Source organism: Chiloscyllium punctatum, chromosome 44, assembly GCF_047496795.1.
Source record: "Chiloscyllium punctatum isolate Juve2018m chromosome 44, sChiPun1.3, whole genome shotgun sequence".
Lineage (NCBI taxonomy): Eukaryota > Metazoa > Chordata > Chondrichthyes > Orectolobiformes > Hemiscylliidae > Chiloscyllium > Chiloscyllium punctatum.
In genome coordinates this window covers 62,283,568-62,310,571 of record NC_092782.1, presented here as the reverse complement: position 1 = coordinate 62,310,571, position 27,004 = coordinate 62,283,568, and the positions used below count along the sequence as shown (strand labels likewise).

At 40.1% G+C, this 27,004-nt stretch overlaps 2 protein-coding genes across 4 annotated transcripts in view; one reads left to right on the top strand and one right to left on the bottom strand.

The window, feature by feature from the left end:
* LOC140467035 (transmembrane protein 243-like) overlaps positions 1-27,004 on the bottom strand; it is a 109,021-nt gene that overhangs the window by 11,063 nt on the left and 70,954 nt on the right. The gene's annotated exons all lie outside the window — the stretch shown is intronic.
* dmtf1 (cyclin D binding myb-like transcription factor 1) overlaps positions 7,031-27,004 on the top strand; it is a 58,278-nt gene continuing 38,304 nt past the window's right edge. For 2 of the 3 annotated variants that reach the window (XM_072563075.1, XM_072563074.1), the window contains exons 1-3: positions 7,031-7,166; positions 9,011-9,142; positions 14,315-14,421. In XM_072563075.1, the coding sequence (XP_072419176.1) occupies positions 7,058-7,166; positions 9,011-9,142; positions 14,315-14,421 (348 nt within the window). In that variant the 5' untranslated portion in view covers positions 7,031-7,057. The remainder of the gene's footprint in view (positions 7,167-9,010; positions 9,143-14,314; positions 14,422-27,004) is intronic. The other variant, XR_011955330.1, reaches the window with a different exon arrangement.

The window sequence follows — 27,004 nt, the reverse complement described above, 5'->3', positions numbered from 1 at the left end:
TGCTCCATCTGTCAGATTTTATTTCTTCACTTGCTCTGATTATGACCTCTCTGTCCTCACTGTTGAGTTGTGTTTCACTGTGGATCATGCATGCTCATGGAACAGTGAAGTCATGGAGATGTACACCCTGGAAACAGACACTTCAGTCCAACTCGTCCATGCCAACCAAATATCCTGAATTAATCTAGTGCCATTTGGCACATATCCCTCTCAACTCTCCCTATTCATATACCCATCCCTGATGCCTTTAAAATGCTGTAATTATGCTGCCCTCCACCACATCCTCTGGCAGCTCATTCCATATACTCGCCACTGTCTGCATGAAAAAGTTACCCTTTAGATCCTTTTAAATCTTTACCCCCTCACCCTAAACCTGTGCCCTCTAGTTTTGGGCTCTGCTACACTGGGAAAAGGACCTTTTCTATTTTTCCCTATCTATGCCCCTCATGATATTATAAACCACAATAAGGTCACCCCATAGCCTCTGAAGCTCCAGGGAAAATAGCTGCAGCCTATTTAGCCTCTCCCTATAGCTCAAACCCTCCAACCCTAGCAGCATCCTTTATAAATCTTTGCTGAACCCTTTCAAGTTTCAGAACTCCTATACTAAATGCTGAGTACTTTATGTTTTGTTTGGGTGCTTTGCAATATTCTGGGTTCAACGTTTTGTTCAGTAAATTCAGTCTATAATCTCTGTCCGCATTTTGTTTTTTAATCTTCACACAAGTGTTGATATATTCCTTTCACATTTCCTTTCTTCTTGATTTGGATGTCAGCTGTTCCTCAGACGCTATAATTCATACCTCCTCTTTACACACCCTGTTTTCTAACCCGTCTCTCCAGTTCTTGGTCTTGCACTGCCAACTCTTTGTCATTTAATGTCTCCCAGCCACCAGCTATCATGGAATTTTTCTTTTGTTCTTATTTTGTCGTTCTCTTTTCAACTGCTAAATCCTATTACTGCTTTTTCCCAGTTCTGACGAGAGGTTATTAACCTTCAGTATTAACTTTGTTTCTGTCTCCACAGATGCTGCCAAACCTGCCAAGTATTTCCAGCATTTTCAATTTCAGTTTCAGATTCATAGCTTCAGCATTATTTTCTTTCTTATGAAAGGTGGCTTTGGTAGTTATTGCAAACATTGCATAAACTGTAAAAGGCACTTGCCTGATTTTACAAACCAGTTACTCATGCCAAAAGACGTCACAAAATTTCCACTTAGATGTTTATCAGAGTTTCGTGTTACATTACAAAAATTCATAACCTAACATGCAACTCTATTATACAGTTTCTCAAATATTTTCTCAAGAAAAGGTATAGAGTTATGTCTTCCATTTAGACAAATGGAATTATCTGTTTGGACTATGGTGAACACCAGAGGGAACCAGAACCATGGGGTCTTTAACTGCCGGCAATGGCTCAGCATGTAGCACACACTTCTGAATCCAAAGATTGTGGTTTCAAGATCTCCTCCAGAGTCAGTGCTGCACAGAACAGAAACAAACTCTTTGGTCCAACTCGTCCATACCAACCTAAATTAATCTAATCCCGTTTGGCCTATGTCCCTTTAAAACCTTCCTACTCATGTACATATCCAGATGCCTTTTTAAATGTTATAATTATACTAGCAACCATACTCTGCTTGAAATAGTTGCCTCTTGGATCCCTTTTATATCTTTCACCTCTCACCTTAAACCTATGTCCTCTAGTTTTGGAACCCCCTACCCTGAAAAAACCTTTTGCGCCCACACCTCCCCCCCCCCCCCCCCCCTTCCCCCCCCCCCACCCCCCCAACTTCCCTCCCCCCACCCCCCCAACTTCCCTCCAAGGCCCCAAGGGATCCTTCCATATCTGCCACAAATTCACCTGCACCTCCACACACATCATTTACTGCATCCGCTGCACCCAATGTGGCCTCCTCTATATTGGGGCGACAGGCCGCCTACTTGCAGAACGTTTCAGAGAACACCTCTGGGACACCCGCACCAACCAACCCAACCACCCCGTGGCTCAACACTTCAACTCCCCCTCCCACTCCACCAAGGACATGCAGGTCCTTGGACTCCTCCATCGCCAGACCATAGCAACACGACGGCTGGAGGAAGAGCACCTCATCTTCCGCCTAGGAACCCTCCAACCACAAGGGATGAACTCAGATTTCTCCAGTTTCCTCATTTCCCCTCCCCCTACCTTGTCTCAGTCCCAACCCTCGAACTCAGCACCACCTTCCTAACCTGCAATCTTCTTCCTGACCTCTCCGCGCCCCCATGCCCACTCGGGCCTATCACCCTCACCTTAACCTCCTTCCACCTATCGCATTTCCAACGCCCCTCCCCCAAGTCCCTCCTCCCTACCTTTTATCTTAGCCTGCTTGGTACACTCTCCTCATTCCTGAAGAAGGGCTCTTGCCCGAAATGTCGATTCTCCTGCTCCTTGGATGCTGCCTGACCTGCGCTTTTCCAGCAACACATTTTCAGTACTTATTCTCATGGGTGGGTGTTAAAGGTCTTTCGACACTATTTTGACGGAATGCTGCTGAGTTACACTGCGATCCTCGCCAATATTTATCCCCCAATCAACATTGCAAAAATTAATTATTTGATCATTATAACATTGTTATTTGTGGTAACTTGCTGTGAGCAAATATATTCAGTATTGTAAGTACAGCAGCATTTTAGAAATTTCAAAGTATGTTTGTTATAAAGTGTCTTGCGACTCATGAAGTCTTGAAAGATGTCATATAAACAAATTCCTTTCTCTCCTTTTAACACATACGCTAAACCATTAATTATTCATTTGTCTTACTTGCTCAGTATTGTATTCAGCTTCTCAAATCAAAGATTTCTTCAACTTGAATCTAGACCCATGATTGGCTGGAAAGTTGGTTTTGTTGACCATTGTTTGCAAATAAACTCTTGTTGATATCTTGAAACTACCATTCGCAAATTAAGCTGTTCAATGGAGTCAATTAGAATGATTTTGTACAAGACATTGGTAAGTTAGATAAACCTTCAACTTCCCAGTCAAAGGATTCTGACTGAACAGAGTTCCCAGAGGACTGAACTGTTGATTTATTGTAATGCTTTAATGAAAAATGAGCCAACAACTTGGCCATGAAATGGAAACACTTTGATGAATGAGGGAGATCAACCAACATTTTTTTTTTCACAAAGAAGTACACCCTTCAAGTGTGAAAGGACAATGTCAGTTCCATCTTCTACATGAGATTCAGCTGTATAGTTCTTAAACTGACTCTGATGTGAACTATCAAATTTGTTTCCAATGCTACACTGGGCTTTACTATTCCTAATGAAATAGATGGAACTGTAGGTCACACTTTCTTGACTGGATGAAGTTTTTTGTGAAATAAACACTTTCTGAAGTGATGCCGAAAGCCATAATTATCCTGGATTGTCCAATTTGCCTGTTATAATAAAAAGAAGCAAATTTTTGATGTACTCTGAAATGAAGTTGCCATGTCTCAGGGCTGCTCTCTCATTACAGAGAGATGACTGATAGTGGGTTGGTCATGTCTCGGATGAGGGGCAAGCTTTAGAAGGCAAGACCTTCATGACAACCTCAGTCAGTGTGGGAATCGAATCTGCATTGTTGGCATCATTTTGCATCATAAACCAGCTGTTAAGCCAATTAAGCTAACCAACCCCCTTAACCTGCAATACTGAGCTATCACTTTATCTTAGTCTTGATCTGTTTTATTACAGCGGTAGACATCGTTTACATTATTTCCATGTGGTAGACTAACTAGTAAAGCAAGATCACGTGGAATTCGGGGTGAGCTTGCAAATTGGATGCAAAATAGGAGAGAGAGTGGTGGTGAAGGTTTGTTTTTCAGATTGGAGGCCTGTGACCGGCAATGTTCCAAGTGATTGGTACTGGGTCCGCTTTGTTATTCTTTAAATAATTTGGATCAAAATATATCAGGCATGGTTGGTAAGTTGGAAAAGCTCAGCAGGTCAGGCAGCATCTGTGAAGAGAAATCAGGGTTAATGTTTTTGGTCCGGTGACTTTTCCTCAGAACCTCATCAGACCTGAAATGTTAACTCTGACTTCTCTTCCCAGATGGTGACATGTCTGACAATAGACAATAGGTGCAGGAGTAGGCCATTCTGCCCTTCGAGCCTGCACCACCATTCAATATGATCATGGCTGATCATCCTTAATCAGCATCCTGTTCCTGCCTTATCTCCATAACCCTTGATTCCACAATCCTTGAGAGCTCTATCCAACTCTTTCTTAAATGAATCCAGAGACTGGGCCTCCACTGCCCTCTGGGGCAGAGCATTCCACACAGCCACCACTCTCTGGGTGAAGAAGTTTCTCCTCATCTCTGTCCTAAATGATCTACCCCGTATTTTTAAGCTGTGTCCTCTGGTTCAGCACTCACCCATCAGCGGAAATATGTTTCCTGCCTCCAGAGTGTCCAATCCTTCAATAATCTTATGTCTCAATCAGATCCCCTCTCAGTCTTCTAAACTCGGGTATACAAGCCCAGTCGCTCCAGTCTTTCAGTGTAAGGTAATCCTGCCATTCCAGGAATTGACCTCGTGAACCTATGCTGCACTCCCTCAATAGCCAGAATGTCTTTCCTCAAATTTGGAGACCAAAATTGTGCACAATATTCCAGGTGTGGTCTCACCAGGGCCCTGTACAGCTGCAGAAGAACCTCTTTGCTTCTATACTCAATCCCTCTTGTTATGAAGGCCAGCATACTATTAGCCTTCTTCACTACCTGCTGTACCTGCATGCTTACCTTCATTGACTGGTGTACAAGAACACCCAGATCTCTCTGTACTGCCCCTTTACCTAATTTGATACCATTGAGGTAGTAATCTGCCTTCCTGTTCTTGCCACCAAAGTGGATAACCATACATTTATCCAGATTAAACTGCATCTGCCATGCATCTGACCACTCACCTAACTTGTCCAGGTCATCCTGTAATCTCCTAACATCCTCATCACATTTTACCCTGCCACCCAGCTTAGTATCATCAGCAAATTTGCTAATGTTATTACTTATAACATCTTCTATATCATTAATATATATTGTAAAAAGCTGCGGTCCCAGCACTGATCCCTGCGGTACCCCACTGGTCATTGCCTGCCATTCCGAAATGAAGCCATTTATCACTACTCTTTGTTTCCTGTTAGTCAACCAACTTTCAATCCAAGTTAGTACTTTGCCCCCAATACCATGCGCCCTAATTTTGCTCACTAACCTCCTATGTGGGACTTTATCAAAAGCTTTCTGAAAGTCCAGGTACACTACATCTACTGGATCTCCCTCATCCATCTTCAGAGTTACATCCTCAAAAAATTCCAGAAGATTAGTCAAGCATGATTTACCCTTCATAAATCCATGCTGACTCTGACCTATCCTGTTACTACTATCCAGATGTGTCGTAATTTCATCCTTTATAATAGACTCCAGCATCTTCCCCATCACTGAGGTTAGACTAACTGGTCTATAACTTCCTGCTTTCTCTCTCCCATCTTTCTTAAAAAGTGGTACAACATTAGCCACCCTCCAATCCGCAGGAATTGTCCTGAATCTATCGAACTCTGGAAAATAATCACCAACGCATCCACGATTTCTCGAGCCACCTCCTTCAGTACCCTGGAATGTAAACCAGGAGGCGTTGATTGGGAGCAAAACCCAAACACAAGCATTCGGTTGCATTCTAAATAATCTTGGACAGTAATAGAATTAACACTACAACTGTATAAGCAAATCTCGAAAGTATATTTTCTTAAAAGCCATAATGTTTGAAAAATTGTTTACATAATGTGTAATGATTGTTTCATGAAACATTCAACTTGATCTCTCTGGCAGTTACAAGGCCTGTTTCACTATGCTATTAAAATTTGTTGCTGTTAAGTCGAAGACAATGCCTAGTGGTATTATTGCTAAGCTACTAATTTAGAAACTCAGCTAATGTTTTGGGGACAAAAACAGAAGTTGCTAGAAATATTCAGCGGAAAAACCGTATTCTGAAGAAGGGTCATTTGATCCAAAATGTTAACTCAGCTTGCTGTCCGTGCTGCGGCTGCCAGACCTGCTGAGCTTTTCCATCAATTTCTATTTTTGTTTCTGATTTCCAGTGTCTGTGGTTCTTTCTTTTTTTTTGTTTAATGTTCTGGAGACCCTGGTGCAAATCCCACCACAACAGATGGGGGAATTTGAAATCTTTTTTTAAAATCTGGAATTAAGAATCTACAGTTGATTGTGAAACCATTGCCAATTGTCAGAAAAACACATCTGGCTCACTAATGGCCTTCAGGGAAGGAAGTCTGCCATCCTCACCTGCTCGGCCGACATGTGACTGCAGATCCACAGCAGTGTGGTTCGCTCGCAACTGCCTTTTGAAATGGTCTAGCAAGCCACTCAATTGAAGGGCAATTAGGAATGGGCAATAAATGCTGGCTGGCCAGTCACATCCATGTCTCATGAGTAAATAAAACAAAAGTATCTTCTCTTTATAAGAGATACTTGTTAGTTTCCAATATAATGTTCCAGAAATTTTAAAAAAACCTAAGGGGTAAATATTCACCACTTAATGTACTGAGGGTCAACTATCTTCTCTCAAACTGTCAATAATATATGTCACCACCTCATGGAGGGAAGGAATTATGTATCTGAATGTTGTTATGATATCTCCAGAATATGGTAGTCAGTTGTACGACTAAGTGTTACTTTGGCTGAAAGTGTCACAGTCGGTTTTGATGAGAATGTCAAAGGCCCACTCCAGAACTTGATCACGTCGTTTCAGTTCAGTACTGAAAACATGTACATTCTCAAAAGGTAATACCTTTTGAGAGAACCTTTAAACCTAGACTACATGGAACATCATAGGTGGTCAGCAAAATTCCTATTTATTTTTCTGATAGGGAAATAGGAAATTCTGCTGAATTCATGCCAACATTTAATTTTGAACTAGCAATAACTTTATGAATATCTTATTAAAGGTAACAAATAAATATCAAATTATTTCCAGATACATCAATATTAAAATCTTTCCTTGTATTTTGTTCAGATTGAGTATGAACACAATTGAAGACGAATCTGGCACAGTTACCTTGGAAACAATCAGAGCAGTAACCATAGGCCAGGATACAGAAGGCAATCTGATCTTACATTGCCCTCAAAACGGTGAGTTGAATTATCCATTTTGTTTTCATTATATATACTTATTTTTTAAAACTCAGTTCCTTTGTTAATTAAGTTTTAATCTTTCTCCTGTTTCCATTTCTTTTCCATCCCAAATATTTCTTGAAGGTGGTGATCTTTAATTGTAGCAGGATAAATTTATGCAGGCAAAATACATGCTTAAAAGTATGACTACCAGTGTGAAAGTTGGTGAATACAAAAATAGAGTTGGAGGATTAGAACTCGTGGAGGTGGGAGCGGTAGGGCTGGAGGAGGTGATAGTGACAGCAGAAAAATAAGGATTAAAAATGTTGGATATCGTAGGAGTTAGTATCAGTCAACAGGTATTGGCAAGTGTATGGCAAATGGAACTTGGTATCAGACAGGATATGACTAGCATTATTATGGCTGAATTGAGAGTGGAGAATGGAAGACTATCTGGCGGCACCTTTAGAGTAGTGAAGTCTAGAGGTGACAAAAGAGATGGTTGAGAGTTTCGTCAGCTGGACTGAAGTAAGTGAAGACTTAGGTGATGTTACACCTGTGAAGGGCAGTGATGTACAGCGTTTGTGGTTGCAATCTTTTAATTCAAAATTCATGTGCTTTCTTTGAAAGCAATTTGAAACAAATTCACAACTTCTGGACTTTCTGTCCCTGACTAGAAGGGATTGAAGTTTACAAATAATCTGTATCAGCATGTTTGCTGAATGTTCTTAAAATTCAGGAAAGTTTGGCAAGCTACAGGCAAAATTCTGAGGGAGGAGCTTGCTGTGATTGATATGACAGGACCCAGTCAAGACAGTTACAATGAGAATAGTCAGCTAAAACCAGCCAGGACTTCAAATTACAACAAAATATTCCAAATTCAAGACTCAATGCAAGGATAGGTCTGCCTGTAAATCCAGTGGTTTATAACAATATATGGTGACTCTAAGTAAGAATAGCAATTGTATCTTGATGAAAAAAAGAGACTATTTGTCAAAGCATTTCATCTTGCACTGATCAGATCAACTTGAGAAATACCCATGTAAAGAAAATGAGCCAATTTATACTGTATGAGTAGAAAGTGATTGGTTGGCAAGTGCATTCTGATTAGTCCTGGTATTGCCATAGAATACCTGTTGGATGTTAACTGTCAGGCTTTTCAAAAATTATCATCCAGACAGTTCGGCATTGGACTGGCCAAGGCACAAACCTGAGAAGTGAACCAGAGGATGGCCGTCACTTATTGTGTTGTATGCATTATAGACACACTATGTATAATTGTTCTTTCTGTCTAAAAGCATTTGATGTAATTCTGTGATTGGGCAACATTTGTTAAATAGTCCTGAGTATTCTAAGAATAGTTGGGCTTGCTGTATGGCATACTTGTAGTGTAGCACACTGGAAGCTACATATGTTAATTGACAAGGCCTTGTCCTTTGCAGACAGGAAGAACATGTGCGTACATTGTGCCTGTTTCAACTCAATAAAACAGGTAACAGCTATTTTCGAATTTATGTCTCAAGGCAATGATTTAACCAAAAAGGCACCGAGCCAAGTTAATTTTGATCCAGATACTTTTTCTCCTTGCAAGTTTCCCCATTCCTTGTAGGAAAGATCACAATCTTCCCTTCCAGCAAGAAAGATTATGGTTTCTTCGTATATTTCCTGATTCGGAAGCATATCATTTGTTTGAATCAAAGGAGGTTGTGATTATGCATCGTCTATTATTAGAGCACTGCCAATCCTGCTGCTTATATTTAATATTGCTATTCTATTATCAGTGATAATAAAGGTTATCTAAAATTTATTACAATATTATTTTTCATTTACCTTATTATAAGTATTTTATCTATTAAATGCAGATTTAGAATCTGAGGACAATCAAGAACCTCTACACAAAAGGCTTTGTTTGTCGACTGAAGATGATGCTAGTCTTGAATCTACAGGTATTGCTGGTCCATTTGCAGCTGTACAATCAGTTGTTACGCTTCCAAGTAAGATCATTAGAAATATTTGCTGTTGTTTATTAATGTTGATTGCATAAATTATCTTGTATGTGATTAACTTCCTTTGATCACCAAATAAAGTCTCTAAATTCTTCTGTCCATTGCAATTTTGTACCAGGTTGTATAAGCTGTCTGTTCAGCCATATCCTGTAATGAGCTACATTTCAAATTATATTATTTTCAGTAACATTACTTTTTAAAACTGTGACTCTGCGTTGAAAGTGACTATATAAATTAGTACTTTTATTCAAAACAGAGTCAAGAGTGTGGTGCTAGAAAAGCACAGTCAGTCAGCAGCATCCAAGGAGCAGGAGAATTGATGCTTCTGGCATAAGCCCTTTGTCAGCCTGAAACATTGGATCACCTGCTCCTCGGATGCTGCCTGACCTGCTGTGCTTTTCCAGCATCACACTCTCGACTCTGATCTCTAGCATCTGCAGTCCTCACTTTCTCCTCCTTTTTATTTAAGAGTCTAATATGTTTTATTTTAGTATTAATGACAGATATGAATTTTAGTTATTATGCATTAAATAAGAAAACAATTTTGCTAAGTTTTTGCTGTGAGGCTTTGAGGTTTACATATTACTGATTCTCACCTCTTTTTGCATTATAATCAATCTGATGTGTTGCTACTTCTGAACATGCGTGGGAACAAGATAGTGAGTTCTAAAAACAATTTGTCAGAAATCTTCCATCTGGAAGGTCAAATTCAGAAACCCTCGAACTAACCGTTGTCAAGAAAGATAAGGTGTAATTGGAAGATAGCCTTGAGTGTCAATCCATATTACCAGTTATACATATAATTGTACAACTGCGTATGAACAGAATGTGGAGCAGGATGTACAAGTGAGATTTACTCAGTATAATCCAAAATAAATTTCTACCCCCACATATTCTAGCCTCCTAATGAAAATAAAGTTAAAATTCTACATCAGGTGTTGCTGTTTTTAAAAAGTGATGTGGGGTGGCGCCAGGGACCTGGGTTCAATTCCAACCTCTCTGTGTGGAGTTTGAACATTCTCTCCGTGTCTGCTTGGGTTTCCTTTGGAAGCTCTGGTTTTCTCCCACAGTCCAAAGATGTGCAGTTTAAGTGAATTGGCCATGCTAAATTGCCCATAGTGTTACGCTAGGTGCATTGGTCAGGGGTAAATGTAGAGCAAAAGGGTCTGGGCAGGTTACTCTTCAGAGGGTCGTGTGGACTTGTTGAGCAGAAGGGCCTGTTTCCACTATGTAGGGATTCGATATTTGATATTTGTGAAACAAATGTCTGTGATCTTGGAATATAAGCATTTCAGTTTATAAAATAGCTGGTCATTTCTACACATAGTGACTGTATATTAACGTACCTGAATAATATAATTGCAGAAATTTGCTTTGGGGAGTAGTGTGGTATAGCGGTAATATCATTGGATTAATAACCCAGAGGCCAAAGTTACTGTGAGGATATGGTTTCAAATCCCACCACATCAGCTAGTGTAATTTAAACTCAGTGAGCATCTCTGGAATTGAAAGTTAGTAATCATGAAATGATTGTTGTAAAAACTTGTCATTGCTACCTGATCTGGCCTACATGTGACTCCAGGCACTCAGTACTGTGGTTGAATCTTAGCTGCCCCTCAAATAGGCTAAGAAGGTGCTCCAGTCAATTGGAGGTGGGCAGCAAAGATCTCCACTGTGAAAGAATGAAAGAAGAATTTTGGTGCCAGCACCAAGTTAACAATTCTTACCACTGACGTTGAAGAATGCTTGAAGATATAGCATCTTTGGTACAGATTTCATCTCCCAGTCCTGACTGACTTCGGGGGTTAGCTGAAGAGGATCTGCAGTATCTTTATCCAGTAAAAGTGATATCATCAAACTGCCTAAGCCAAACATTGGAGAATTCGAACTGACAGAAACCCAGAAACTAAGAATCACTGATTATCCTTCAGACTTTATGCCTTTGAAAGACATAAAAATAAAAGATTGGAACACATGTATGGAATAAAGATTGAAGATGAACTGTAATAAACCTTTAAATTATTTTTAATTTCATCAAAACTCTTTTTTTATTATAATGGAGAAATTTGACCTTCCACAAATATAAAATCAGTTGTTCAAGGCCAGAGAGGCTGCTCAGCAATAATTATGACTTAGTGCAGCATTAAAACACATTATCTGGAAAAACTTTAACAGTACTCCCCATGGTAAAGCACAGATTCACAAACAATAGTCTTCTGGACTTCTGTGATTAATGGTGCATCTGCAGGTGCCAACAGACACTGTTTCACAGGTGTGACAATGCACTCTTACAGTTTCTTGTCATTACAACTGCAATGCCTGTTCATTGTGTTCACAGCTCCAAACAAGCAGCAATATGACAATCTCGTAGAATCTTGTAAGGTTGCTGCTCAGAACCCTTTGGATTATTTATTGCTAAAGTGAATACCTGAACTTTATTTGAAAAAGTGTCTACCCTTGCCTTCCACACTACCCACAAGCATTGTTCCTGTTGGATAACTATTCCAAACTGGTTTTGTCAGTAATTACCCTGCAAGGCATTTTCCACAGAATCAATACTGTGAGCATCTCTGTTCGAGCAACAGGGATAAATTAATAATGGCATTTCATTATTTTTTGTTTCATTATATACTTATTGAGTCACAGAGATGTACAACACAGAAACAGACCCTTCGGTTCAACTCGTCCATGCCAACCAGATATCCCAACCCAATCTAGTCCCACCTGCCAGCACCCAGCCCATATCCCTCCAAACCCTTCCTATTCATATACCCATCCAAGCGCCTTTTAAATGTTGCCGTTGTATTCGTCTCCACCACTTCCTCTGGCAGCTCATTCCATACACGTACCACCCTCTGCATGAAAAAGTTGCCCCTTAAGTCCCTTTTATACCTTTCCCCTCTCACCCTAAAACTATGGCCTCTAGTTCTGGACTCCTCCACTCCAGGAAAGAGGCTTTGTCTATTTACCCTATCCATGCCAATCATGACTTTATAAACCTCTATAACGTCACCCCACAGCCTCCAACACTCCAGGGGAAAACAGCCACAGCCTATTCAGCCTCTCCCTACAGCTCAAATTCTCCAACCCTGGCAACATCCTTGTAAATCTTTTCTGAACCCTTTCAAGTTTCACAACATCGTTCCAATAGGAAGGAGACCGAATTGCATGCAAAATTCCAACAGTGGCCTAACCAATGTCCTGTACAGCTGCAACATGACCTCCAAACTCCTGTACTCAATACTCTGACCAATAAAGGAAAGCATACCAAATGCCGCCTTCACTATCCTATGACTCTACTTTCAAGGAGCTATGAACATGCACTCCAAGGTCTCTGTTCAGCAACACTCCCTAGGACCTTAACCATTAATTAGTAAGTCCTGCTAAGATTTGCTTTCCCAAAATGCAGCAACTGATTTATCTGAATTAAACTCCATTTGCCACGTCTTGGCCCTTCTGATCAAGATCCCATTGTAATCTGAGGTAACCCTTCTCGCTGTCTACTACACCGCCAAATTTGGTGTCATCTGCAAACTTGCTAACTATACCTCTTATGCTCACATCCAAACCATTTATATAAATGGCAAAAAATGGTGGTCCCAGCACCGATCCTTGTGGCACTCCACTGATCACAGGCCTCCAGTCTGTAAAACAATCCTTCACCACCACCCTCTGTCTTCTACCTTTGAGCCAGTTCTGTACCCACATGGCTAGTTCTCCATGTGTTCCATGAGAGCTAAACTTGCTAACCAGTCTCCCATGGGGAATCTTGTCGAAGTCCATATATATCACATCTACCACTGTGCCCTCATTGGTCCTCTTTGTTACTTCTTTAAATACTCAATTAAGTTTGTGAGACACGATTTCCCATGCACCAAGCCATGTTGACTATCCCTAATCAATCCTTGCCTTCCCAGATGCATGTACATCCTGTCCCTCAGGATTCCCTCCAACAACTTGCCCACCACTGACGTCAGGCTCCCTGGTCTATAGTTCCCTGGCTTGTCCTTACCGCCCTTCTTAAACAGTGGCACCACATTAGCCAACCTCCAGTTTTCGAGCACATCACCTGTAACTATTGATGATACAAATATCTCAGTAAGGGGCCCAGTAATCGCTTCTCTATCTTCCCACAGAGTTCCAGGGTACACCTGATCAGGTCCTGGGGATTTATCCACTTTTATGCACTTCAAGACATCCAGCACTTCCTCCTCTGTAATATGGACATTTTACAAGGTGTCGCCATCTATTTCCCGACATTCCATATCTTCCATGTCCTTCTCCACAGTAAACACTGATGCAAAATACTCGTTTAGTATCTCGCCCATCTCCTGCGACTCCACACAAACACCACCTTGCTGATGTTTGAGGGGCCCTATTCTCTCCCTAGTTACGCTTTTGTCCTTTATGTATTTGTAAAAACCCTTTGGATTCTCCTTCTCTCTATTTGTCAAAGCTATCTCATGTCCCCTCTTGCCCTCCTGATTTCCCTCTTAAGTATACTCCTACTGCCATTATACGCTTCTAAACTGTTTTACATCCAGGGCAGTTATTTGGGTTGAACTGAGAAATAAGAAAGGGATGATCACCTTATTGGGATTGTATGATAGACCCCCTAATAGTCTGAGGGAAATTGAGAAACAAATTTGTAAGGAAATCTCAGTTATCTGTAAGAATAATAGGATGGTTATGGTAGGGGATTTTAACTTTCCAAACATAGACTGGGACTACCATAGTGTTAAGGATTTAGATGGAGAGGAATTTGTTAAGTGTGTACAAGACAATTTTTTGATTCAATATGTGGATGTACCTACAAGAGAAGATGCAAAACTTTACCTACTCTTGGGAAATAAGGCAGGGCAGGTGACTGAGGTGTCAGTGGGGGAGCACTTTGGGGCCAGTGACCATAATTCTATTAGTTTTAAAATAGTGATGGAAAAAGATAGACCAGGTCTAAAAGTTGAAGTTCTAAATTGAAGGAAGGCTAGTTTTGATGGTATTAGGCAAGAATGCTCAAAAGCTGGTTGGAGGCAGATGTTCACAGGTAAAGGAACGGCTAGAAAATGGGAATCCTTCAGAAATGAAATGTTTTTGTTTTTCAATTTACTTGATTCCTTTGTTGTAATGTTCTGGGCTTTTATACATGTGTTATCGTAACAGTTTCAGACAATGACCAAAGTTTTGAGGTAACCGTGACAGGAGAGGCAGCATCCGAGCTGGCTCATGCAACCGAAATTGAAGACAATGAAACCGTTACTCAGATACAGGTAATTGGTCTTTCTAAGAAATGACTCCAGTTCTAAACCAATATTTTTTTTAAAAATTATGCAATTAAACTTCAAACTCTAAAGTGAACATCCATCTCCTTATCATCTTGTCACTTACTTTTGCTCCGACTTCAAAATTAGCAATGATTAACATTCAGTTTACACTATGGGGCAAAAAGATAAACAATTTTTACTTAATATCTGACATCATTTTGAATTCTGTGATGGTGCATAAAGTGGTTTTGTATTTAAAAATCTAGCTGATTTGAAGAATAATTGACGCAGTTTTTAGTTATTATAGCTGAAGACAGACACCTAAGTCTGTGCTGTTCAGTTCTAACTCTTTGCTGGTCACAAATCATCCATAGACTTGAAAGAAACAAAAAGTGTTAAAAGAACTACTTTAAAGATAATTTCGCCTTCTAACAAATAAATTTCAACTCTGATCCCTTTTTATTTGGTTGCCCTACCTTACCCTGTTATTTCTGAGTCATGAATTCAACTCCCAGTTCAAAGACTTGAGCACAGAGCCTGCATAGACATTCTTGATCAACCCTCTTTTGATTAAAAAGACGCTCCATCCATCCATTCAGTTCAAACATAAATGTTATATCATGCTATTCAATAAAGAGCAATGGAATTCGCGTGATATCCTGGCATACATTTATCCCTCAAGTAGCACAGCGCAAGCAGCTTGTCAGTTTGCTTAATTAAAGGAAACTACTGTGGATGCTGGAAGTCTAAACTAAAAAGAGAAAATGCTGGTGAAATTCAGAAGGTCTGGCAGTACCTGTGGAGAGAGAAGTGGACCTGCTATCAGACCTGTAGAGTTTCTCCAACATTTTCTCATTTTATTTTTGGTCATTTACCTTGTCTGCCTGGCCTTGGGTACACTTATCCTATTTTAAACAGAGTTTACTCCTTCATTTACCTTGTCTGCCTGGCCTTGGGTACACTTATCCTATTTTAAACAGAGTTTACTCCTTCATTTACCTTGTCTGCCTGGCCTTGGGTACACTTATCCTATTTTAAACAGAGTTTACTCCTTCATTTACCTTGTCTGCCTGGTCTTGGGTACACTTATCCTATTTTAAACAGAGTTTACTCCTTCATTTACCTTGTCTGCCTGGCCTTGGGTACACTTATCCTATTTTAAACAGAGTTTACTCCTTCATTTACCTTGTCTGCCTGGCCTTGGGTACACTTATCCTATTTTAAACAGAGTTTACTCCTTCATTTACCTTGTCTGCCTGGCCTTGGGTACACTTATCCTATTTTAAACAGAGTTTACTCCTTCATTTACCTTGTCTGCCTGGCCTTGGGTACACTTATCCTATTTTAAACAGAGTTTACTCCTTCATTTACCTTGTCTGCCTGGCCTTGGGTACACTTATCCTATTTTAAACAGAGTTTACTCCTTCATTTACCTTGTCTGCCTGGCCTTGGGTACACTTATCCTATTTTAAACAGAGTTTACTCCTTCATTTACCTTGTCTGCCTGGCCTTGGGTACACTTATCCTATTTTAAACAGAGTTTACTCCTTCATTTACCTTGTCTGCCTGGCCTTGGGTACACTTATCCTATTTTAAACAGAGTTTACTCCTTCATTTACCTTGTCTGCCTGGCCTTGGGTACACTTATCCTATTTTAAACAGAGTTTACTCCTTCATTTACCTTGTCTGCCTGGCCTTGGGTACACTTATCCTATTTTAAACAGAGTTTACTCCTTCATTTACCTTGTCTGCCTGGCCTTGAGTACACTTATCCTATTTTAAACAGAGTTTACTCCTTCATTTACCTTGTCTGCCTGGCCTTGGGTACACTTATCCTATTTTAAACAGAGTTTACTCCTTCATTTACCTTGTCTGCCTGGCCTTGAGTACACTTATCCTATTTTAAACAGAGTTTACTCCTTCATTTACCTTGTCTGCCTGGCCTTGAGTACACTTATCCTATTTTAAACAGAGTTTACTCCTTCATTTACCTTGTCTGCCTGGCCTTGGGTACACTTATCCTATTTTAAACAGAGTTTACTCCTTCATTTACCTTGTCTGCCTGGCCTTGGGTACACTTATCCTATTTTAAACAGAGTTTACTCCTTCATTTACCTTGTCTGCCTGGCCTTGGGTACACTTATCCTATTTTAAACAGAGTTTACTCCTTCATTTACCTTGTCTGCCTGGCCTTGGGTACACTTATCCTATTTTAAACAGAGTTTACTCCTTCATTTACCTTGTCTGCCTGGCCTTGGGTACACTTATCCTATTTTAAACAGAGTTTACTCCTTCATTTACCTTGTCTGCCTGGCCTTGGGTACACTTATCCTATTTTAAACAGAGTTTACTCCTTCATTTACCTTGTCTGCCTGGCCTTGGGTACACTTATCCTATTTTAAACAGAGTTTACTCCTTCATTTACCTTGTCTGCCTGGCCTTGGGTACACTTATCCTATTTTAAACAGAGTTTACTCCTTCATTTACCTTGTCTGCCTGGCCTTGGGTACACTTATCCTATTTTAAACAGAGTTTACTCCTTCATTTACCTTGTCTGCCTGGCCTTGGGTACACTTATCCTATTTTAAACAGAGTTTACTCCTTCATTTACCTTGTCTGCCTGGCCTTGGGTACACTTATCCTATTTTAAACAGAGTTTACTCCTTCATTTACCTTGTCTGCCTGGCCTTGGGTACACTTATCCTATTTTAAACAGAGTTTACTCCTTCATTTACCTTGTCTGCCTGGCCTTGGGTACACTTATCCTATTTTAAACAGAGTTTACTCCTTCATTTACCTTGTCTGCCTGGCCTTGGGTACACTTATCCTATTTTAAACAGAGTTTACTCCTTCATTTACCTTGTCTGCCTGGCCTTGAGTACACTTATCCTATTTTAAACAGAGTTTACTCCTTCATTTACCTTGTCTGCCTGGCCTTGGGTACACTTATCCTATTTTAAACAGAGTTTACTCCTTCATTTACCTTGTCTGCCTGGCCTTGAGTACACTTATCCTATTTTAAACAGAGTTTACTCCTTCATTTACCTTGTCTGCCTGGCCTTGGGTACACTTATCCTATTTTAAACAGAGTTTACTCCTTCATTTACCTTGTCTGCCTGGCCTTGGGTACACTTATCCTATTTTAAACAGAGTTTACTCCTTCATTTACCTTGTCTGCCTGGCCTTGGGTACACTTATCCTATTTTAAACAGAGTTTACTCCTTCATTTACCTTGTCTGCCTGGCCTTGGGTACACTTATCCTATTTTAAACAGAGTTTACTCCTTCATTTACCTTGTCTGCCTGGCCTTGGGTACACTTATCCTATTTTAAACAGAGTTTACTCCTTCATTTACCTTGTCTGCCTGGCCTTGGGTACACTTATCCTATTTTAAACAGAGTTTACTCCTTCATTTACCTTGTCTGCCTGGCCTTGAGTACACTTATCCTATTTTAAACAGAGTTTACTCCTTCATTTACCTTGTCTGCCTGGCCTTGGGTACACTTATCCTATTTTAAACAGAGTTTACTCCTTCATTTACCTTGTCTGCCTGGCCTTGGGTACACTTATCCTATTTTAAACAGAGTTTACTCCTTCATTTACCTTGTCTGCCTGGCCTTGGGTACACTTATCCTATTTTAAACAGAGTTTACTCCTTCATTTACCTTGTCTGCCTGGCCTTGGGTACACTTATCCTATTTTAAACAGAGTTTACTCCTTCATTTACCTTGTCTGCCTGGCCTTGGGTACACTTATCCTATTTTAAACAGAGTTTACTCCTTCATTTACCTTGTCTGCCTGGCCTTGGGTACACTTATCCTATTTTAAACAGAGTTTACTCCTTCATTTACCTTGTCTGCCTGGCCTTGAGTACACTTATCCTATTTTAAACAGAGTTTACTCCTTCATTTACCTTGTCTGCCTGGCCTTGGGTACACTTATCCTATTTTAAACAGAGTTTACTCCTTCATTTACCTTGTCTGCCTGGCCTTGGGTACACTTATCCTATTTTAAACAGAGTTTTCTCCTTCATTTACCTTGTCTGCCTGGCCTTGAGTACACTTATCCTATTTTAAACAGAGTTTTCTCCTTCATTTACCTTGTCTGCCTGGCCTTGAGTACACTTATCCTATTTTAAACAGAGTTTACTCCTTCATTTACCTTGTCTGCCTGGCCTTGAGTACACTTATCCTATTTTAAACAGAGTTTACTCCTTCATTTACCTTGTCTGCCTGGCCTTGGGTACACTTATCCTATTTTAAACAGAGTTTACTCCTTCATTTACCTTGTCTGCCTGGCCTTGGGTACACTTATCCTATTTTAAACAGAGTTTACTCCTTCATTTACCTTGTCTGCCTGGCCTTGGGTACACTTATCCTATTTTAAACAGAGTTTACTCCTTCATTTACCTTGTCTGCCTGGCCTTGGGTACACTTATCCTATTTTAAACAGAGTTTACTCCTTCATTTACCTTGTCTGCCTGGCCTTGGGTACACTTATCCTATTTTAAACAGAGTTTACTCCTTCATTTACCTTGTCTGCCTGGCCTTGAGTACACTTATCCTATTTTAAACAGAGTTTACTCCTTCATTTACCTTGTCTGCCTGGCCTTGAGTACACTTATCCTATTTTAAACAGAGTTTACTCCTTCATTTACCTTGTCTGCCTGGCCTTGGGTACACTTATCCTATTTTAAACAGAGTTTACTCCTTCATTTACCTTGTCTGCCTGGCCTTGAGTACACTTATCCTATTTTAAACAGAGTTTACTCCTTCATTTACCTTGTCTGCCTGGCCTTGAGTACACTTATCCTATTTTAAACAGAGTTTACTCCTTCATTTACCTTGTCTGCCTGGCCTTGAGTACACTTATCCTATTTTAAACAGAGTTTACTCCTTCATTTACCTTGTCTGCCTGGCCTTGAGTACACTTATCCTATTTTAAACAGAGTTTACTCCTTCATTTACCTTGTCTGCCTGGCCTTGGGTACACTTATCCTATTTTAAACAGAGTTTACTCCTTCATTTACCTTGTCTGCCTGGCCTTGAGTACACTTATCCTATTTTAAACAGAGTTTACTCCTTCATTTACCTTGTCTGCCTGGCCTTGGGTACACTTATCCTATTTTAAACAGAGTTTACTCCTTCATTTACCTTGTCTGCCTGGCCTTGAGTACACTTATCCTATTTTAAACAGAGTTTACTCCTTCATTTACCTTGTCTGCCTGGCCTTGGGTACACTTATCCTATTTTAAACAGAGTTTACTCCTTCATTTACCTTGTCTGCCTGGCCTTGGGTACACTTATCCTATTTTAAACAGAGTTTACTCCTTCATTTACCTTGTCTGCCTGGCCTTGAGTACACTTATCCTATTTTAAACAGAGTTTACTCCTTCATTTACCTTGTCTGCCTGGCCTTGGGTACACTTATCCTATTTTAAACAGAGTTTACTCCTTCATTTACCTTGTCTGCCTGGCCTTGGGTACACTTATCCTATTTTAAACAGAGTTTACTCCTTCATTTACCTTGTCTGCCTGGCCTTGAGTACACTTATCCTATTTTAAACAGAGTTTACTCCTTCATTTACCTTGTCTGCCTGGCCTTGAGTACACTTATCCTATTTTAAACAGAGTTTACTCCTTCATTTACCTTGTCTGCCTGGCCTTGAGTACACTTATCCTATTTTAAACAGAGTTTACTCCTTCATTTACCTTGTCTGCCTGGCCTTGAGTACACTTATCCTATTTTAAACAGAGTTTACTCCTTCATTTACCTTGTCTGCCTGGCCTTGGGTACACTTATCCTATTTTAAACAGAGTTTACTCCTTCATTTACCTTGTCTGCCTGGCCTTGGGTACACTTATCCTATTTTAAACAGAGTTTACTCCTTCATTTACCTTGTCTGCCTGGCCTTGAGTACACTTATCCTATTTTAAACAGAGTTTACTCCTTCATTTACCTTGTCTGCCTGGCCTTGGGTACACTTATCCTATTTTAAACAGAGTTTACTCCTTCATTTACCTTGTCTGCCTGGCCTTGGGTACACTTATCCTATTTTAAACAGAGTTTACTCCTTCATTTACCTTGTCTGCCTGGCCTTGGGTACACTTATCCTATTTTAAACAGAGTTTACTCCTTCATTTACCTTGTCTGCCTGGCCTTGGGTACACTTATCCTATTTTAAACAGAGTTTACTCCTTCATTTACCTTGTCTGCCTGGCCTTGGGTACACTTATCCTATTTTAAACAGAGTTTACTCCTTCATTTACCTTGTCTGCCTGGCCTTGGGTACACTTATCCTATTTTAAACAGAGTTTACTCCTTCATTTACCTTGTCTGCCTGGCCTTGGGTACACTTATCCTATTTTAAACAGAGTTTACTCCTTCATTTACCTTGTCTGCCTGGCCTTGGGTACACTTATCCTATTTTAAACAGAGTTTACTCCTTCATTTACCTTGTCTGCCTGGCCTTGGGTACACTTATCCTATTTTAAACAGAGTTTACTCCTTCATTTACCTTGTCTGCCTGGCCTTGGGTACACTTATCCTATTTTAAACAGAGTTTACTCCTTCATTTACCTTGTCTGCCTGGCCTTGAGTACACTTATCCTATTTTAAACAGAGTTTACTCCTTCATTTACCTTGTCTGCCTGGCCTTGGGTACACTTATCCTATTTTAAACAGAGTTTACTCCTTCATTTACCTTGTCTGCCTGGCCTTGGGTACACTTATCCTATTTTAAACAGAGTTTACTCCTTCATTTACCTTGTCTGCCTGGCCTTGGGTACACTTATCCTATTTTAAACAGAGTTTACTCCTTCATTTACCTTGTCTGCCTGGCCTTGAGTACACTTATCCTATTTTAAACAGAGTTTACTCCTTCATTTACCTTGTCTGCCTGGCCTTGAGTACACTTATCCTATTTTAAACAGAGTTTACTCCTTCATTTACCTTGTCTGCCTGGCCTTGGGTACACTTATCCTATTTTAAACAGAGTTTACTCCTTCATTTACCTTGTCTGCCTGGCCTTGGGTACACTTATCCTATTTTAAACAGAGTTTACTCCTTCATTTACCTTGTCTGCCTGGCCTTGAGTACACTTATCCTATTTTAAACAGAGTTTACTCCTTCATTTACCTTGTCTGCCTGGCCTTGGGTACACTTATCCTATTTTAAACAGAGTTTACTCCTTCATTTACCTTGTCTGCCTGGCCTTGGGTACACTTATCCTATTTTAAACAGAGTTTACTCCTTCATTTACCTTGTCTGCCTGGCCTTGAGTACACTTATCCTATTTTAAACAGAGTTTACTCCTTCATTTACCTTGTCTGCCTGGCCTTGAGTACACTTATCCTATTTTAAACAGAGTTTACTCCTTCATTTACCTTGTCTGCCTGGCCTTGGGTACACTTATCCTATTTTAAACAGAGTTTACTCCTTCATTTACCTTGTCTGCCTGGCCTTGGGTACACTTATCCTATTTTAAACAGAGTTTACTCCTTCATTTACCTTGTCTGCCTGGCCTTGGGTACACTTATCCTATTTTAAACAGAGTTTACTCCTTCATTTACCTTGTCTGCCTGGCCTTGGGTACACTTATCCTATTTTAAACAGAGTTTACTCCTTCATTTACCTTGTCTGCCTGGCCTTGGGTACACTTATCCTATTTTAAACAGAGTTTACTCCTTCATTTACCTTGTCTGCCTGGCCTTGAGTACACTTATCCTATTTTAAACAGAGTTTACTCCTTCATTTACCTTGTCTGCCTGGCCTTGGGTACACTTATCCTATTTTAAACAGAGTTTACTCCTTCATTTACCTTGTCTGCCTGGCCTTGGGTACACTTATCCTATTTTAAACAGAGTTTACTCCTTCATTTACCTTGTCTGCCTGGCCTTGAGTACACTTATCCTATTTTAAACAGAGTTTACTCCTTCATTTACCTTGTCTGCCTGGCCTTGAGTACACTTATCCTATTTTAAACAGAGTTTACTCCTTCATTTACCTTGTCTGCCTGGCCTTGGGTACACTTATCCTATTTTAAACAGAGTTTACTCCTTCATTTACCTTGTCTGCCTGGCCTTGAGTACACTTATCCTATTTTAAACAGAGTTTACTCCTTCATTTACCTTGTCTGCCTGGCCTTGAGTACACTTATCCTATTTTAAACAGAGTTTACTCCTTCATTTACCTTGTCTGCCTGGCCTTGGGTACACTTATCCTATTTTAAACAGAGTTTACTCCTTCATTTACCTTGTCTGCCTGGCCTTGAGTACACTTATCCTATTTTAAACAGAGTTTACTCCTTCATTTACCTTGTCTGCCTGGCCTTGAGTACACTTATCCTATTTTAAACAGAGTTTACTCCTTCATTTACCTTGTCTGCCTGGCCTTGGGTACACTTATCCTATTTTAAACAGAGTTTACTCCTTCATTTACCTTGTCTGCCTGGCCTTGAGTACACTTATCCTATTTTAAACAGAGTTTACTCCTTCATTTACCTTGTCTGCCTGGCCTTGGGTACACTTATCCTATTTTAAACAGAGTTTACTCCTTCATTTACCTTGTCTGCCTGGCCTTGAGTACACTTATCCTATTTTAAACAGAGTTTACTCCTTCATTTACCTTGTCTGCCTGGCCTTGGGTACACTTATCCTATTTTAAACAGAGTTTACTCCTTCATTTACCTTGTCTGCCTGGCCTTGAGTACACTTATCCTATTTTAAACAGAGTTTACTCCTTCATTTACCTTGTCTGCCTGGCCTTGGGTACACTTATCCTATTTTAAACAGAGTTTACTCCTTCATTTACCTTGTCTGCCTGGCCTTGAGTACACTTATCCTATTTTAAACAGAGTTTACTCCTTCATTTACCTTGTCTGCCTGGCCTTGAGTACACTTATCCTATTTTAAACAGAGTTTACTCCTTCATTTACCTTGTCTGCCTGGCCTTGGGTACACTTATCCTATTTTAAACAGAGTTTACTCCTTCATTTACCTTGTCTGCCTGGCCTTGAGTACACTTATCCTATTTTAAACAGAGTTTACTCCTTCATTTACCTTGTCTGCCTGGCCTTGGGTACACTTATCCTATTTTAAACAGAGTTTACTCCTTCATTTACCTTGTCTGCCTGGCCTTGAGTACACTTATCCTATTTTAAACAGAGTTTACTCCTTCATTTACCTTGTCTGCCTGGCCTTGAGTACACTTATCCTATTTTAAACAGAGTTTACTCCTTCATTTACCTTGTCTGCCTGGCCTTGGGTACACTTATCCTATTTTAAACAGAGTTTACTCCTTCATTTACCTTGTCTGCCTGGCCTTGGGTACACTTATCCTATTTTAAACAGAGTTTACTCCTTCATTTACCTTGTCTGCCTGGCCTTGGGTACACTTATCCTATTTTAAACAGAGTTTACTCCTTCATTTACCTTGTCTGCCTGGCCTTGAGTACACTTATCCTATTTTAAACAGAGTTTACTCCTTCATTTACCTTGTCTGCCTGGCCTTGGGTACACTTATCCTATTTTAAACAGAGTTTACTCCTTCATTTACCTTGTCTGCCTGGCCTTGGGTACACTTATCCTATTTTAAACAGAGTTTACTCCTTCATTTACCTTGTCTGCCTGGCCTTGAGTACACTTATCCTATTTTAAACAGAGTTTACTCCTTCATTTACCTTGTCTGCCTGGCCTTGAGTACACTTATCCTATTTTAAACAGAGTTTACTCCTTCATTTACCTTGTCTGCCTGGCCTTGGGTACACTTATCCTATTTTAAACAGAGTTTACTCCTTCATTTACCTTGTCTGCCTGGCCTTGAGTACACTTATCCTATTTTAAACAGAGTTTACTCCTTCATTTACCTTGTCTGCCTGGCCTTGGGTACACTTATCCTATTTTAAACAGAGTTTACTCCTTCATTTACCTTGTCTGCCTGGCCTTGAGTACACTTATCCTATTTTAAACAGAGTTTACTCCTTCATTTACCTTGTCTGCCTGGCCTTGAGTACACTTATCCTATTTTAAACAGAGTTTACTCCTTCATTTACCTTGTCTGCCTGGCCTTGAGTACACTTATCCTATTTTAAACAGAGTTTACTCCTTCATTTACCTTGTCTGCCTGGCCTTGAGTACACTTATCCTATTTTAAACAGAGTTTACTCCTTCATTTACCTTGTCTGCCTGGCCTTGGGTACACTTATCCTATTTTAAACAGAGTTTACTCCTTCATTTACCTTGTCTGCCTGGCCTTGGGTACACTTATCCTATTTTAAACAGAGTTTACTCCTTCATTTACCTTGTCTGCCTGGCCTTGAGTACACTTATCCTATTTTAAACAGAGTTTACTCCTTCATTTACCTTGTCTGCCTGGCCTTGGGTACACTTATCCTATTTTAAACAGAGTTTACTCCTTCATTTACCTTGTCTGCCTGGCCTTGGGTACACTTATCCTATTTTAAACAGAGTTTACTCCTTCATTTACCTTGTCTGCCTGGCCTTGGGTACACTTATCCTATTTTAAACAGAGTTTACTCCTTCATTTACCTTGTCTGCCTGGCCTTGAGTACACTTATCCTATTTTAAACAGAGTTTACTCCTTCATTTACCTTGTCTGCCTGGCCTTGGGTACACTTATCCTATTTTAAACAGAGTTTACTCCTTCATTTACCTTGTCTGCCTGGCCTTGAGTACACTTATCCTATTTTAAACAGAGTTTACTCCTTCATTTACCTTGTCTGCCTGGCCTTGAGTACACTTATCCTATTTTAAACAGAGTTTACTCCTTCATTTACCTTGTCTGCCTGGCCTTGAGTACACTTATCCTATTTTAAACAGAGTTTACTCCTTCATTTACCTTGTCTGCCTGGCCTTGGGTACACTTATCCTATTTTAAACAGAGTTTACTCCTTCATTTACCTTGTCTGCCTGGCCTTGGGTACACTTATCCTATTTTAAACAGAGTTTACTCCTTCATTTACCTTGTCTGCCTGGCCTTGGGTACACTTATCCTATTTTAAACAGAGTTTACTCCTTCATTTACCTTGTCTGCCTGGCCTTGAGTACACTTATCCTATTTTAAACAGAGTTTACTCCTTCATTTACCTTGTCTGCCTGGCCTTGAGTACACTTATCCTATTTTAAACAGAGTTTACTCCTTCATTTACCTTGTCTGCCTGGCCTTGGGTACACTTATCCTATTTTAAACAGAGTTTACTCCTTCATTTACCTTGTCTGCCTGGCCTTGGGTACACTTATCCTATTTTAAACAGAGTTTACTCCTTCATTTACCTTGTCTGCCTGGCCTTGGGTACACTTATCCTATTTTAAACAGAGTTTACTCCTTCATTTACCTTGTCTGCCTGGCCTTGGGTACACTTATCCTATTTTAAACAGAGTTTACTCCTTCATTTACCTTGTCTGCCTGGCCTTGGGTACACTTATCCTATTTTAAACAGAGTTTACTCCTTCATTTACCTTGTCTGCCTGGCCTTGGGTACACTTATCCTATTTTAAACAGAGTTTACTCCTTCATTTACCTTGTCTGCCTGGCCTTGGGTACACTTATCCTATTTTAAACAGAGTTTACTCCTTCATTTACCTTGTCTGCCTGGCCTTGGGTACACTTATCCTATTTTAAACAGAGTTTACTCCTTCATTTACCTTGTCTGCCTGGCCTTGGGTACACTTATCCTATTTTAAACAGAGTTTACTCCTTCATTTACCTTGTCTGCCTGGCCTTGGGTACACTTATCCTATTTTAAACAGAGTTTACTCCTTCATTTACCTTGTCTGCCTGGCCTTGGGTACACTTATCCTATTTTAAACAGAGTTTACTCCTTCATTTACCTTGTCTGCCTGGCCTTGGGTACACTTATCCTATTTTAAACAGAGTTTACTCCTTCATTTACCTTGTCTGCCTGGCCTTGGGTACACTTATCCTATTTTAAACAGAGTTTACTCCTTCATTTACCTTGTCTGCCTGGCCTTGGGTACACTTATCCTATTTTAAACAGAGTTTACTCCTTCATTTACCTTGTCTGCCTGGCCTTGGGTACACTTATCCTATTTTAAACAGAGTTTACTCCTTCATTTACCTTGTCTGCCTGGCCTTGGGTACACTTACCCTATTTTAAACAGAGTTTACTCCTTCATTTACCTTGTCTGCCTGGCCTTGGGTACACTTATCCTATTTTAAACAGAGTTTACTCCTTCATTTACCTTGTCTGCCTGGCCTTGGGTACACTTATCCTATTTTAAACAGAGTTTACTCCTTCATTTACCTTGTCTGCCTGGCCTTGGGTACACTTATCCTATTTTAAACAGAGTTTACTCCTTCATTTACCTTGTCTGCCTGGCCTTGGGTACACTTATCCTATTTTAAACAGAGTTTACTCCTTCATTTACCTTGTCTGCCTGGCCTTGAGTACACTTATCCTATTTTAAACAGAGTTTACTCCTTCATTTACCTTGTCTGCCTGGCCTTGGGTACACTTATCCTATTTTAAACAGAGTTTACTCCTTCATTTACCTTGTCTGCCTGGCCTTGAGTACACTTATCCTATTTTAAACAGAGTTTACTCCTTCAT